At 37.7% G+C, this 15,232-nt stretch overlaps 1 protein-coding gene across 2 annotated transcripts in view; it reads right to left on the bottom strand.

Annotated features, from left to right (window-relative positions):
* Window positions 1-2,371: 2,371 nt before the first annotated feature.
* BTC (betacellulin) overlaps window positions 2,372-15,232 on the bottom strand; it is a 55,462-nt gene continuing 42,601 nt past the window's right edge. Inside the window, exons 3-6 of one of the 2 annotated variants that reach the window (XM_008957722.6) lie at window positions 13,498-13,615; window positions 8,201-8,347; window positions 5,655-5,764; window positions 2,372-4,291 (exon numbers count right to left, since the gene is read on the bottom strand). In XM_008957722.6, the coding sequence (XP_008955970.1) occupies window positions 5,656-5,764; window positions 8,201-8,347; window positions 13,498-13,615 (374 nt within the window). In that variant the 3' untranslated portion in view covers window positions 2,372-4,291; window position 5,655. The remainder of the gene's footprint in view (window positions 4,292-5,654; window positions 5,765-8,200; window positions 8,348-13,497; window positions 13,616-15,232) is intronic. The other variant, XM_024928584.5, reaches the window with a different exon arrangement.

Genomic DNA, 15,232 nt, shown 5'->3' with positions numbered 1-15,232 from the left:
ATGGGAACAGGTTCCTTTGTAGAAAAATGCTTTGAAGCATAGAAGATGTTTTGAAGAAGAGCAGATGCCCAAATGTAGCACCAATATTAAGCATAGCAAAAATAAATATTTGACAGCAAAAACATAGTTACACTTTGTTTGTTCTATATAATCATTATTAAAATATGAAAATTATTCAGTCAAGGAAAATCTGCCAAACCTATGATATACTGAGATCTTCCATGAGTTCATCTTGAGTTTTATGCTCTAAGACACTTGTTTAAGTTAAAGTCTGGACGCAATGTCCTCAGTATAAGATAACTTCTTGGATAAGTCTTGTTTTAAATTCCATGCTATGAAAGATTAAATCCACTAGAAGATAAGCTTCATGAGGTCATAGGGTTTTTTAAATTGTTTTATGCAAGTGGTATACCCCTAGCACCTAAGGTACTCTGCATTTAGCAGAAACCTAATAAATATTTTTGTATGAATTAATTAATGAAAGCAGTGCCCCAATATGTTTAGGCATACCAAGGTACATTCACAATATACTCAAATGAAGATTTCATTAAAGCTATAGCTGGGTCTTAGAGCCATGGGTTTTGAAATATGTTCTGAACTCCATTTACAAAATATTGCACAAACAGGGTCTTATCTAAATAAGGTTATTTGACCTGGAACATTTTACTCCACTCTCAATGTGACTTGCTTTTACCATGGGCAATAAAATAAAGTGGAAAATGGGAAAGCCCTAAATAACTAACTGTAGGAAACTACAAAAATCTCTCCCCACCACCTCAGGACATCACTTAATCAGATAGCATCACTGGGACCAGAAACATCTACTCTCACAGCTCACGTGCCCACATGCTCTACCCTGCTATGCCCAGGACAGCCTGGAACAAGGGATGAAGGCTTGATTCTTTCTCTTCACTTGTTCCCTTGAAGCACCACTTCCTGGTCCCTCCACTTCTGGTGCTTTCAGAGGAACTTAGTAGAATTTGACAAAGACTTAAGAAATATTTGATGAGTCCAGGAGTTCAAGACCAGCCCGTGCAACATAGGAAGACCCCCGTCTCAAGGAAAAAAAAAAAAAAAAAAGCCAGGCATGGTGGTACATGCCTGTGGTCCCAGCTTCTCAGGAGGCTGAGTGGAAGGATTGCTTGAGCCTGGGAGGTTGAGGCTATGATGGTGCCACTGCACTGCAGCGTGGGGGACAGCAAGACTCTGTCTCCAAAAAAAAGAAAAAAGAAATATTTGAGCTTACCAAAGATTTGGGACAGAGGCCTTTATTTCTCAGAGCCAATCATCAGTTCAGATGTAATTTCCTACAGGAGCTTTCCCTGATTCTTACTAAGCAGGGATAAGTGACACTCCTCTCTGTTCCTTAATACCTTGAGCTTCTCTCGGAGCAACAAATTGCATTGAAATGTTCAGTGAGTAGCTGTTTCCCCCACTTAGAAACTCTAAACTTCTAAGAGTCATTCCTTCTTAGCATTTGTCACAGTGGGTGGAACAGGACCGGAAATACAATGGTGCCCAATCAATGCTTGCTGAACTCCCTGCTCCCTCTCCATGCTCCCATGAATGTCTGTGTGGTGCAAACAGAATGCTGTTGCTGGAAATGTTCATTTAATATGATAAAAGACACTATTTGAAAATAATAATTTGATATTTTGTTTTACAGAAGATGTCGTTTCCTCTTTAAGAAACCATTGTCCACAATCTCAGGATGCACCTGAGTTGGTAAGGATCTTGGTTCCAGGTTACAGAAACACAAACAGAACTAGCTTAAGACAGACGAAGAATTTATTATGAAGACACTAACATGTCTCATAGTGCCCATAGACAGGAATGGTGCTAAACTCTGAGAATGCCTGTAATCAGGACTCATGTTCTGTTGGGAAATTTGTGCCTTTTCTCTGTTTTTCACTCAGCGTTTGCTTAAATCTTCTCTTGCTATATGCTGACCAGATTCCTTTGTTTTACTTTTCCACATGAAGCAAAAGGTAACTGCCAATAGCTTCAAAATGCATATTTTTTCACCCCAAGAACCCAAAGAAGACTGACTTCAGTTCAAGTTTCCAATTTCTCTGGGAATGACTCTAATTGGCCCAAGTTTATTAAGTGCCCACCTCAGACCAATCAAATGCAGCTGGAGGTGGAGTTCAAAAATATGGCCAGGATATTGGGAAGACAGTCCCATAGATGTCCAACACACTCCCAGATGCTTTAGTTCCTAAAGAAAACACATGGTCAGGATGGATTCTTTCAAGTACACTAATGGATAGGGTTTACAAAGCATAAGGTGTTTAAAAGCAATAGTGTTCAAATTTATTTTCATTAGTAATTCATGGTAAAATAAAAAATTCCCAAGTAACCACACGTTTACTTTGTTTTAAAAATAAATTTATTTTATTACATGATAATATTGACAGTTTACATAAACAAAGTTATTTAGTGTATGCAAAGCAACTATAAAATACATTTTGAAAAGATATAAAAATCTTTGAAATTCTTTCTTGATATCAGATCTACCAAATTTCGAGAGCCACCATTGATATTTTAGGATCAAAACAAAATGGCTTGAGAGATTTTGTTGGTCAGCCAAACTCAGTCCAGGAAAAAAGAAACACTAAAGCATTGTTTTGTGTTTTTAAAAGCTCTGATGGATATTTATTCCAAGCTCCTTTCGTATCGAAGAAGACTACATAAGAGAAAGGGCATGAATGAGCTTAAATGAGACTTTTGAAAATAAGGCATATACAACATGGATCAGTTGGATATAATTGTGTTTCAAGTATGACCATTAAATCAGGAGAAAAAATAGATTTTGAAAATTATCAGTTGTTTGGCTTAGCTTTTACTGATAGGGGAGCTATTTCTGTGTCATATGTAAGTACAGCCCCAGCTTCACTCAAAACACCATGGATGCTAGAAGGTAATATGCGATTTCAGCATTTGTCTGAATTCTCCACTTCGCTATGGAATCTACATTGCAAAGTAAAATTTGCAAAGATTCTAAAAAAGAAGCTGCTTGGCTGACAGGCACAAGTTGAGGGGCATCTTCCATCGATTTTTGTAAGTGAACCACATAATCAATGTAAAAAGTTAAATATTCTATGAAATATTCACTAAATGCAGATTGTGCTTTTCCAGGTTTAAAGCAGTGTTTATTAAATATTTCATGGAGTAAAGGAGCACTTGGCAAGATGGTCCCAAGTAATAGATGTTATGGTCATGAATTTACTGCATCAAAATTTACCTGAGAGCAATCATAGATGCTGTCATCAAGAACATAAATGAGGATATGGTCACAACCGGTCCCTACCTGGTCTCTCCAGTGTTGTCACTGACCATTACTCCCATATAAACAGCCTCTTTCAGTAATATTATTTATATTTTATTGAGCATAAACACTTACCCAGGGCTTAAGGAATGCCAAGCATTTACTTTTCCATCTCTATTCATTTCCCTAGTTATGGGGCCAACCTATTTGCTTTAATAATGTAAAAATGTAGTCACATCATTGAGAATTTATAAAGGAGCAAAGAAACATAATAAAAGTCAATTCTATAGAAAGCATGATGGTAACAGCAATATAGGCCAGGATTTCTCATTCTGTGTGCCTGTGGGAAGACGGTCTTGACATCTCACAATCATACCAAAACACAGTTCAGTATAAAACCTTGGGTTATATTATTGAGTTAGGTTGCACCGATTCAGACTAACAAAAATGATGGTTAAGAGCATAGATTTTGATTTAGATAAATCTTGATTTCTAGTCTGTCTCTACCAATCTCCAACTCTCTAAATCTGGATTAGATTATTTGACTTGACTTCTTTGGCCCTGTTTCCATATGTAGGAAATGAGGATTATAATAGCTATCTCATGGATTGCTGAAAGGAATAAAGGAAATAATATATTTCAAACTTATTAGCACATGGTAAATGCTTGATAAATGGTAGATTTATTATTAATTCAATTCCTAAGACCTAACCTCCTTTCTACTTTTCTTTTTTGTTTGACTAGTAATCCTGGTGACAATACTTAAGTGAAAGTTTATTGAAATTTCCCTTCTGTTGTTGCTACCTAACCAGTTGCTTTTTCCCAATTACTAGACAATATACATATAATTAATGTTCTTATTAAAAAATAATAAACAACACAAACTAAAGTTGCAAATAAAAAGTAAATACATTATTTAAAATTCATGTCTACTAGCTGTTTTCCTGAGACACATTCTGTCCATTTTCAAATGAGCAAGGCACTTTGCAGCTTGCCATCAACCTGGAGGTAACTTCATAGCCTCTGAGAATGAAGAAAATAACAGCACATCACTTAAAAGAAATGGACTATGCAATATTAATAATAATTTAAAAATCCAGAGCCAGCCATTTTGTTTTCAATTCAATAATGTTGTTTTTGTAATAAGTTAGGAGCACATATAATTTCTCATCAAGCATTTACCAACCCCATTAAGCTGCTGGGATTTTCTGGAAGAGATTCTTTGTACAACTGAGCTGTGGAAAGACACTACTCTCTCATACTGGATGTAAACGAGGAAGCTTGTAGCCCTAATTGCTACTGGCCTTTCTTAGGACCTAAGAGGAACTGACCAAGGATGAAAACCAACTCAGAATAGTGAGCAGAAAGAGGGAAATAATCTGGTTCCTTATGTGTGAGCCTCTGGTTTGACAAGTGTGAAGCCCACCTTACCTCTGGACTGCCATTCATGTGAGCCAATACGTTGCCTTCATTTTAAGCCAGTTTGAGTTGGATTTTATGTTATTACAACCAAAACTATCCTGCTTTGTTGTGCTAGTTACGCGTCATGTGCCTTCTTGGAGCCTTTCTCTGCCCTGCTCTGTCTCCAGGAGACTGACCACTTCAGATTCCATCACCAGGGCTCCATTGCCCTCTGGTTTCTGGTGGGTTTAGCTAGTAGGAGGCACCTGCTGAAGATCCGAAGGCAAAAGGAGAGAGAGTTTGGAATCCTTCTTCCCCTATTTCCTCCCTCTGTCCTTGTTTATATCTGACAGTGGCTACTCCCTCCACAACCACAGCTCCTGCCTAGGGGCCCCTCCTCCAATTTGCCTCTGAATGCTAAGGTAATATTTACCTCGGCCCTTCCTGTAGAGGAAGGGCAACAGCTCCCAACAATTCTCAAGCTCAGGGAGACTCAGTGTACCTTTTCTTAACCTTGATCCATGGTTCTTGCATTACAATCTCTCTATTGGATCATCTGAGAAGATTTGTGATTCCTGAACAATCCTTACTGATGCTACATTTAAAGAGCTTGTAACAGTGCTTGGCACTGTGGTAAATGCTCAATATATGTAGTTATTATTGCTATTGTTATTTTCTTTCAATGTGAAGTGTCTATATTAAAATACCTCTTTCCTGTGCCCAAAAATGAGAAAGAAAAAATTATATAAATATCCCCACAACCATGCAGAATTAGAATGCCTATCTCTGTGGTAACATGCAGAAAAAAGATATGAGGAGGTATTTTATCTGGCTTCAGATTCTATGAAAAAAACCATTGATTTATTTTAGATGTTTTTAAATATAATCAAATTCTAATGAATGATTTACTAGATGCAAGTAAGCCCAATCTAACCAGTTAAATGTCACCTGAATAGTTTTCTATCAGCAAGTTTATCTCACTTACTTTAAGCAATATTTGTCTCTTCAATATCTTCATTGACAGGAGTTATATCTTTATCCAGAGTTTCCATTTCTTCTTCTTTCTTCTTTCTTTTATGACGTTTCCGAAGAGGGCTTAGAAAATACGTGTTAGAAGTTAGTATGGGCCTAGTAGTTCATGCGAACACAAAATTATCCATCAAGAGATCCTATGATCAGGTTTCTTTTTTAAAAAAATTATTTAGGGTTCTAGGCCAGGCGAAGTGGCTCACGCCTGTAATCCCAGCACTTTGGGAGGCCGAGGCAGGTGGATCACAAGGTCAGGAGATTGAGACCACGCTGAAACCCCGTCTCTACTAAAAATACAAAAAATTGGCCAGACGTGGTGGTGGGTGCCTGTAGTCCCAGCTACTCGGGAGGCTGAGGCAGGAGAATGGCGTGAACCCGGAAGGCGGAGCTTGCAGTGAGCCGAGATTGCGCCACTGCACTCCAGCCTGGGCGACAGAGTGAGACTCCGTCACACACACAAAAAATTAGAGTTCTCTCTTAACCCATCTCTTTCTCTAGGTTCAGATGATAGGTATAATAGGCAACAGTGTGGGTAGAATATAGTTATCTAAATAGAAAAAATGTCACTTATATTGATGGAGTTTAGTTAGCAGAAGAAAAATTTTCAGGCCAAGTTATTTTACAAAACAGACTAATGAGTATTATGTAGTGTACACGTAGTGTAAAAGAAACAGTACAAATTGGAAACAGGCATAAGAAAAACAAGAGTGACACAGCGTTTGGATATATTAACTGAGCTTCTAGATACATTAAGAAATGTGTTAGATATTCCAGACTGCATTACTGTTTTCCTAAAGTGCAGCTCCAAGTTGATATAACAAAATAGGCCGTTTCCCAGCTTTGCCCAACTGATTCTCTGCCCTAAACCTGGCATAATATTTCTTCCTACCTTAAAGTAGGTAAAATAAAAATATATATTTCCATTTTATAGTTAGAAAGTATCTGACAGATTATTTGGTTTAACACTCTTGTTTTACAGAAAATAAAAGTTCATAGATATTAAGAAATTTGCCCAGGTTCTCAAAGATACATAACGGAGGAACCGAGACAAAAATCAAATACTCCGGCCGGGCGCGGTGGCTCATGCCTGTAATCCCAGCACTTTGGGATGCCGAGGTAGGTGGATCAACTTGAGGTCAGGAGTTACCAGCCTGGTGTACATGGTGAAACCCCATCTCCACTAAAACTACAAAAATTAGTTGGGTGTGGTGGCGGGCCCTTGTAATCCCAGCTACTCAGGAAGCTGAGGTAGGAGAATTGCTTGAACTCAGGAAGCTGAGGTAGGAGAATTGCTTGAACCCAGGAGGCAGAGGTTGCAGTGAGCCAAGATCACGCCGTTGCACTCCAGCCTGGGCAACAGAGCAAGACTCTGTCTCAAAATAAATAAATAAATAAATAAATAAATAAATAAATAAATAAATAATCAAAGACTCCCTCTACCGTAGTGCTTTTTTCCCTAGCACATTGCAAAGAAAGGAATCACGAGAACCCTCTTTATGTGTGGACCACAGTGAAGGGTAGATGCAAGAGTTTAGGAATCTGGGCAAGCTTCTCAAGACAAAAAGATACCACTTTAATAAGATAGTTTTTTGTTTTTTTTTTGGTTTTTTTTTTGTTGTTGTTGTTGTTGTTTTTGGTAGCATACTTGGTGTTAGTCCTGCTCTGCAAAAAAAAAAAAAAAAAAAAAAAAAAGTTTCCAAAAAGAAACTAATTTAACTAATTTAATTAAGAATTGTCCCAGGACCAGGTACAGTGGCTCACTCCTGTAATCCCACTACTCAAGAGGCTGAGGCGGGAGGATCACTTGAGGCTAGGAGTTCAAGACCAGCCTGGACAACATAGTGAGAGCCAGTCTCCACAAAAAAAAAAAAAAAAAAAAGCCTGGCTTGGTGGCACACACTTGTATTCCCCACTACTCAAGAGGCTGAGGTGTGAGGATCGCTTAAGGCCAGGAATTTGAGGCTGCAGTGAGCTATGTTTGCACTACTGCCCTCCAGCCTGGGCAAAAGAGCGAGACTCTGTCTCAAAATAAATAAATAAATACAAATAAAAATTGTGCAAAGCCACTCTGTCTCAGAGAAAAAGCAGGATGTTTCCTGATTTTCAAAGTTCTGGTATATAATAGAAAGTAAAAGGAAAAACAAAGTAACATGGTTTACACATAAAGTTTATTATTTTAATGTGGCAAAGCAAAAACAAATTTTTGTTTTTATCTTTCAATGTTATTGTGTTATGGTACAGTTTTAGAAAATAGAAGTCTTATGTAGCCTACTATACAAATTTTATTTTAAATTACAACAATTTTATTCAGTAAATGATAAAAATCATGTATTATGTGTTTTATTATGAACACTTCTATATCAACAATGGCAAAGCTCAAAAAGTAGATTTATTTGAATCAAAGAAAAAGCAAAAGAGAATGTAAGGAGGAAGAAAAGAAGAAAAACTATGAGCAAATACTGTTTCTCAGATTTACTTAAAATTAAGTTTAAAAATACTTACTGACAGCATGTGCAGACACCGATGACCAAAATAATAAAAACTACCATAACTGCTATCAAACAAATCACCAGAATCTGTCCTCTGTCTCCTCTTAGGTAAAACAAGTCAACTCTCTCACACCTTGCTCCAATGTAGCCTTCATCACAGCTATAAAACAAGACGAGGGCAAGGAAGTAAAACTTGCAAGACTTTTAAGAATCTCTACTTCTTTTCCGAAGAAATTAACAGCTCTCATTACTTGAAATTAATAAAGAACACAGTTCCCTTTTTTAAAAAAGATGCACTACTTTGTTGACCAGTAATTTCAATTTTTTTTTGCTTTGCTGAATACCTGTCATCACTTGATCATTAGACATTATTAATATGTCTAATATAAATACACAAGGATGATGACAATTAACTAAAATGTATTTTAAAATTTTAGTCTCTGAATTCAAAAAGGAAAGGAGGATAAAATTCCCTCCACAGCATTCCCAGTGCTTAAATACCTCCATGACAAGGAACTCAAAAATCCCCAGGACTTCCCATTTCATCACAGGATAATGCAAATAGTTTTGATGTTCTCATGCTCTCCTATAAATTATATAAAAATTGTATGGTTTTATATGATCAAACGTGCTAATGCATGTGAAAGTTCGTAACACAATGTTCCATAAACGTTAGATAGAGAGAATGTTCTGTAAGTGTTATTTCTACAGAATTTCTTTCCTCTTTCCTCCACTGTAAATTCTACCCATTGATTCTAGTTCTACTGCTTGAGGTCATCACAGATTAGGTCATGCCCTTCTATTACTCTTCTGTTCACCGCCTCCTTCATTACATCCCTGCAAACACATAAGTCTTGTCCTCTTTAGCTCCTTTATCTGATTCCTAAAACCACATTTGCAGATCTGTTCACCATTCCCTTCACTCTCCTCTAAATGCCCTCCCTTTTTTCCATGGCCTTCTTCAAGGGAATGACCAGAAATCAACAGTCTCTCTTCATTTCCCTCATTCTCTCAGCTTTCTATCAATCTGCCTTAGGATACATCTAACATAAACAGATGTCCTTAATCTGAGATTACAGTTATGCATCCACTTGACCAAGCTGGGACTTGTCTGAGTAACACCCAGGGAGCTAACAACTCAGTGATTTGAGTACTCCCCATAGAATTATCTGAACTGCATCAGAGAATTAAGGTACATAAAAAGTTTGGGGACATTTTAACCAAAATTATCTGTTGTAACCTTAGTACCTTAGTATTAATAAACATTTTCCTTTATTAATATTAGGGAAATAGTGATCAAAAATATTAATAAATATTTTCCTTAAGAGAATGCTTCAAATGAAGTTAAAACACAAAGTGATACTGGTCATATACATAATTATTCAAACGTCAAAAAGATTAAATTCTACTCCTTAGAAAACTTCTGTGCAACCCCATTTTCCTTTAAGAAAGGATTTACGGCTGGGCTGTTCTATAGTTTATGCTTGACAAAAGCCAAGGCAGTTAATCCTCACAAAGCCTGTATTTCTCAAGTGAAGAGATCCCTTAATGCCAATATTGTAGCTGAGACAGTGCTTCAAAACAAATAAACAAAAACAAGCTCAGTAACAGCCATCAATTGAAAGGTGAGGCTTAATGCAAGCAAAGGAGAAAAGACAACTAAAGGCATCTATTATAAAAGGACCCAAGGATGAATGAAAGAAAATTGCTTCCTGCAAGATAGCTAAGTATCTTCATTCTGAGGTCAAAATTACAGGAAGAGAGCTTAGAAATATCTTGAGATATAAAAAATCTGTCATACATAAAACTAGGGATGGGGGAATCACTTTTTTTTTTTTTTTTTTTTTTTTTTTTTGAGACGCTGTCTCGCTCTGTAGCCAGGCTGGAGTGCAGTGGCGCAATTTCGGTTCACTGCAACCTCCGCCTCCCGGGTTCAAGCGATTCTCCTGCCTCAGCCTCCGGAGTAACTGGGACTAAACCACGCGCGCCACCATGCCCAGCTACTTCTTATATTTTTAGTAGAGACAGGGTTTCCACCATGTTAGCCAGGATGGTCTCAATCTCTTGACCTCGTGATCCTCCCACGTCGGCTTCCCAAAATGCTGGGATTACAGGCGTGAGCCACCGTGACTGGCCAGGAATCACTTTTAATTGCATGTATAGGAGGGAGATTTTTCAGAGTTTTTATAAGGTTGGAAATAAATCTTACAAATATAATCTTTTCCAACTAGCTTAAATATTCCTCTAACAAATTTACTAAATGTGGTATTTTTAAACAATAGCTTTGCCCATAAAATGCATGGCAATTATTTTCTACTCTTTTAGAATGTTTTTCTAATTATATGCTGTGGGATTGGTGGCTTAACAATGCTTTAATTGAATTTCTCAGTAAGCAGTACTTCCTGTAAGTTGTACCCCAGTGAATCCATGCTAAAAGGTCAAACCTTAACATAGCTGGTTATAGTGGTTCTCATGTTATTTTGCCCTTCAGCAAACCAATAACATATCAGCTGGTGTTTATTTTCAGTGAGTGTATCTCTCATGTAGAAGAAGAGGCAAATAGAGCAGATTTTAAGTTTTTTTATTAAATGGTGACTAAGTGGGTTTTTATTTAATAAGCATCTTATACTATTTAAAATCAAAAATAATTTTTAAAGATGTTCATGATCCTTAAGGGCAATGCAAAATTGGGCATTGGGATCACTATTCTGAAATAACCACCAGAAACTGTTGTAAAAGATCTATGAATATTAACTGGATCCTTATTACCACCTTTGAGGTATGTGTTATCATTAACCCCATTTTATAGATGAAGAAACTGATGCACAGAGAAGTTAAGAGAATGGGGATTCAAACAGGCAGTCTGGCTCTCAAGCTCATGCTCTTAACTGCATAGTAAATGTGCTGTGCTGCATGTATAAATAAAAATTATGTATCTGGAAATGAACTGTCCCTTTTCAAAGGAAATACTGAGAAGATTACTGAGAGGAGAAGATCTCCATTATTTGAAACACACTTTGGTTTTTCATGTAAAAACAAGAACCCACAAACTCCCATGATCCCAAGAAAAGGAGATATTTCTGGTTTCTCAAGACAATGTTATCACCAATGGCAAGAGAGTTTTGCCTGAATCTGTGCTATATCACCTGAAACATCAGTCCTAGGTTGATTATCTACCACTCATCTCATAGCTTCTTGGGAGCATGAGGCAGGAGAGGCACATTAGCCTAGGAGTTTGAGTCTAGCCTGGGCAATATAACAAGACCTTCTCTCCAAAAAAAAAATAATAATATTGTTCTTAAAAAGTGGGAACTTTTTATTTATGGCATACTTAAATATGTTCTTAAAAAGTTGGAACTTTAAAAATTATGAAACACTTGCTCTTTGCTGGGTACCACAATTAGTGTTTTCGCATTTATTATTTTGCCATCTTCACCACTTGACTGGACAGCATTATTACTCTCTCTTGTAGATGATAAAACTGAGGCTCAGAAAAGGTAACTGACCCATTGTTAACACTGCTTATAATTGGCAAAAGCAAAATCTTACTTTAGGTCTATCTGACTCCAAAATCTGTGCCCTGTCTGCTATGATATTCTGCTTCCCATTGACTGTGTATTATTCCTCTACTAAGAAGATATTCCATTCAGATTAAGGCCTTGGTCTGGAAATTTAGTATAGCATTAGATGGACTGTAATAGGGGCACTATTTGTTCAGGCATCAGTCATTTCTTGTGCACCTAGTAAATTCTGAGGACTGTGTTTGACACTGAAATACAAAAAATGAATAAGCCATGAGCCCTGCCCTCTAGGAGCTCACTGTCACAAAAGGCACATTTAAAGAAACCACCAGTTATGCTCCAGTGGATAAGAGCTTTCATAGAGGTGTGGCTAGATCACAGGGGAAGGACATCTAACTCAGACCTGAGTGTATGCCTGAGAAGGAGGAAGTCAGTGAAGGGGTCCACAAGGAGATGATGAGTGCAGTACATCTTAAACCATAGCAAGAATAAGCTTTCTGGGCTACTAGAAGAGCTTATATAATAAATCATGAAATGAAACGTAGAATTTTAGAAAAGCACTTAGGAATATGGTGAGATACAGCTAGAAAATTAAGCCAGGATCAGATGATCTATGAAGGCTAAGAAAACAAGTTTAAATTTTACATTGAAGGGAACAATCTATGTGTTGATCTTAGGCAGGTAGATTACACACTGTGGTTTTCATTTTAGAGGGCAGCAATATCTAAGAACAATAAATCTGCAGACATAGGAACCAATTAGGGAAATGTATTGGGTTAAAGATCATTAATATTTTTAAAATTCAATATGTGCTTCCAAGCCAGGGAGCAATTAAATGAATTTTTTTAAAAAATTAGATCTATCCCTCTCAACACACACACACACACACACACACACTCACACACACACATTTCCTTATTTTCTTACATTAGCAATTGTTATCTGCCTCCATGTATTATCCATGCATATTTCTTTTTTAACTTAAATATATTTAAGTTTTTAAAAAGTTCATGACCCTTAAAGTTTCCACAAAATTAGGATTTGGAATCATTTTTCTGAGATACTTATGGAAAGAAAACTTATATACTGGGGCAACTGTGTAGAAGAACATAAACATTCTATGAACTTTAAGTCAAAATTGCACTTGAAGAATCTCCTCCCACTTCTCTAAGGAAAGGTCCCAGGAAGCACATTAGTGGGATATCTTTTTGGAAGAAAACACATATTTAAAAGATGCAAAAAGAAATTTGTGTATGCCTGAGTAAAATTAAGCTAGGCTCAAATACAAAGAGTTGAAAAGAAAACTTTTCTCCCAATTCCCCACTATACTAAACAGGCTTCGCTAATCTCTTATTTATAAATAGGACTAATTCCTTCTACTTAAGTGACACCTACAAAAGTAGCTCTTAATTTGGCAGGAATTTCCTCGTATTTACACTAACTATAAACCACCAAACACTTGCCAGAATAATTCATTTCCATTTGAACCACCCAGGAGATTATTTGAGCCAAAAAGAATCAGTTCTGCTTGCGCAAGAAATCAGAGGACACTGCCCAGCCCGGAAGTGGAGCTGGACTCTCACATACTCATGTTTCAGGAGGAAAGTGTGCGTCAGTTTCTCCATAAGTAGTTGCTGAGTGGGCCCCTAAACAAGTGGCTGGGGGCAGGACCAGGCAGAACTGTGTTCGGACAGATGGCATGGTTAGCTCACACTTTCCAGTCCTGGCAAGACCCAGGCGGGCACCATTCTGCACCCTTTTGCTTGCTGGCTGAGGACACTCCACTTACACACAGGAGGGCGTCTGCTCGGCCACCACGAAGCGGCATCTCCCTTTGATGCAGTAATGCTTGTATTGCTTGGGGCACCTAGAGAAGTGGCCTTTCCGCTTTGATTGTGTGGTGGTAGCTGGAAAATGAGAAAAAGTTCAATAAATCAACTCTCTTTAAATATTCACTTGTAAATAGAATCATATTCTTGCTGCCAGTTTCTCTGTAGAATATATTTGAATCTCTCATTTCTCTTTCTCTCTGCACTGGGATAAAAGTCAGACTTTTGTGACTCCAAAATAGCTCTAGAGATTGGACAATGGGGATTGTGGTGAGAATGTTTCCTACTTTAATTAAGATTTGACTTCAACCTACCTTTCAGAAACTTTAGTGTCATTTAAAGGGTAAAACACAAGTATAATAAGAGAGAAGGCTTTCATTCCATGAAAGTTATCAGAGCCATGCTAGAGAAGAGAGGTTTTTTGTTTGGTTGGTTTTGGGGTTTGGTTTTGGTTGTTTAACTTAAACATTTACATAGTATTTCCTGAGTGCTAGATGCTGGTCTCTTTGCTTTTTGTATATTATTCATTTAATGTTCATAATAGCCTTGTGAGGTAAGCACCACTCCAATCTCCAATTTACGGATGCACAAAGCACGACACATGGAGGCTAAGTCACCTTCCAAGATCACACAGATAGAAAGTGGAAAAAGTGGGACTCAAACCCAGGCAGTCAGCCACTGAGTCCACGTTCTTGACTGCTACATACACTCTGGCATTTGTTGAGCCAGCTGCTCACCAGGTGTCTGTCACCGACTCTCAGCCTGATGCATCCACAAGTCACACCTGCCTCCGTGGGCAATTGTGTCTCTCATTTGGCCCATGAATTCGTTCTGCTGCTCTGAAGGAGGAGGAAAATACTGAAAACTTCATGCTCTGGATTTCAATCCTGAACTGACTTCCTTGCCTTACGCTTTTAGGTAAAGGCCTAATTGATTGCCTAATTTTTCAACTGAGAATAGTAATATGTAGCCATTTCCCCATCACCGACATGTAAAATTTCAGTAAATAACAATCAAGAGAAACAGAACAGAAATACTAACTAGCTGTTTCATCTGTTAATTTACAAGGGACATAATGCCCACACCCACAGAAGACAGAAAACAACTAACAAGCCAGCTCCAGCCCAGGGTCAAACTTTCCATGTTCATGGTATAACCAACAGCTTGCAGGATCCAGATGCCTGTGGAGCCAGGAGGACCATAGTGTGTTCATGTCAGAAGAGCATGTCACGCTAGGTTTGGAATGGCACCTGGCATCCCAATGACATTGAATAATCATTTTATTAATAGCAATGACTACTAAACATCTTAATTAATAATATGAAAAGGGTAGATATAATTGCCCCAGGCCACCAGAGAGAGGAATCTCAAAGGACTTAGGATGATCTAAATACTGCAAATTCCTGTGATTCCAGGTCACAGTGCAGAGTTTCAGGGGATGGCAGAATCTCACTGAGGAACTGGCTAACCTGGTTTGATTGGTGACTTGATAACCACCTATGCTGACTGCTTGAACTACATGCCAGATATTTGCTTGATACATGTCAACCAATAAGACTCATCAGAAGGACTGAAATTTCTTCCAGAAATAACTGCAAAATGTATCAAAGGCAAAGACCTCTGTATTTTGAAAAATCAATTGATGTCAACTTCCATTTGTTGAGTGTTTCCATTTCCAGAGCTCTATAATAGGCA

Source organism: Pan paniscus, chromosome 3 (genome assembly GCF_029289425.2).
Source record: "Pan paniscus chromosome 3, NHGRI_mPanPan1-v2.0_pri, whole genome shotgun sequence".
Lineage (NCBI taxonomy): Eukaryota > Metazoa > Chordata > Mammalia > Primates > Hominidae > Pan > Pan paniscus.
The sequence above is the reverse complement of the archived record's forward strand: the minus strand, read 5'-3'. Positions and strand labels throughout refer to the sequence as shown.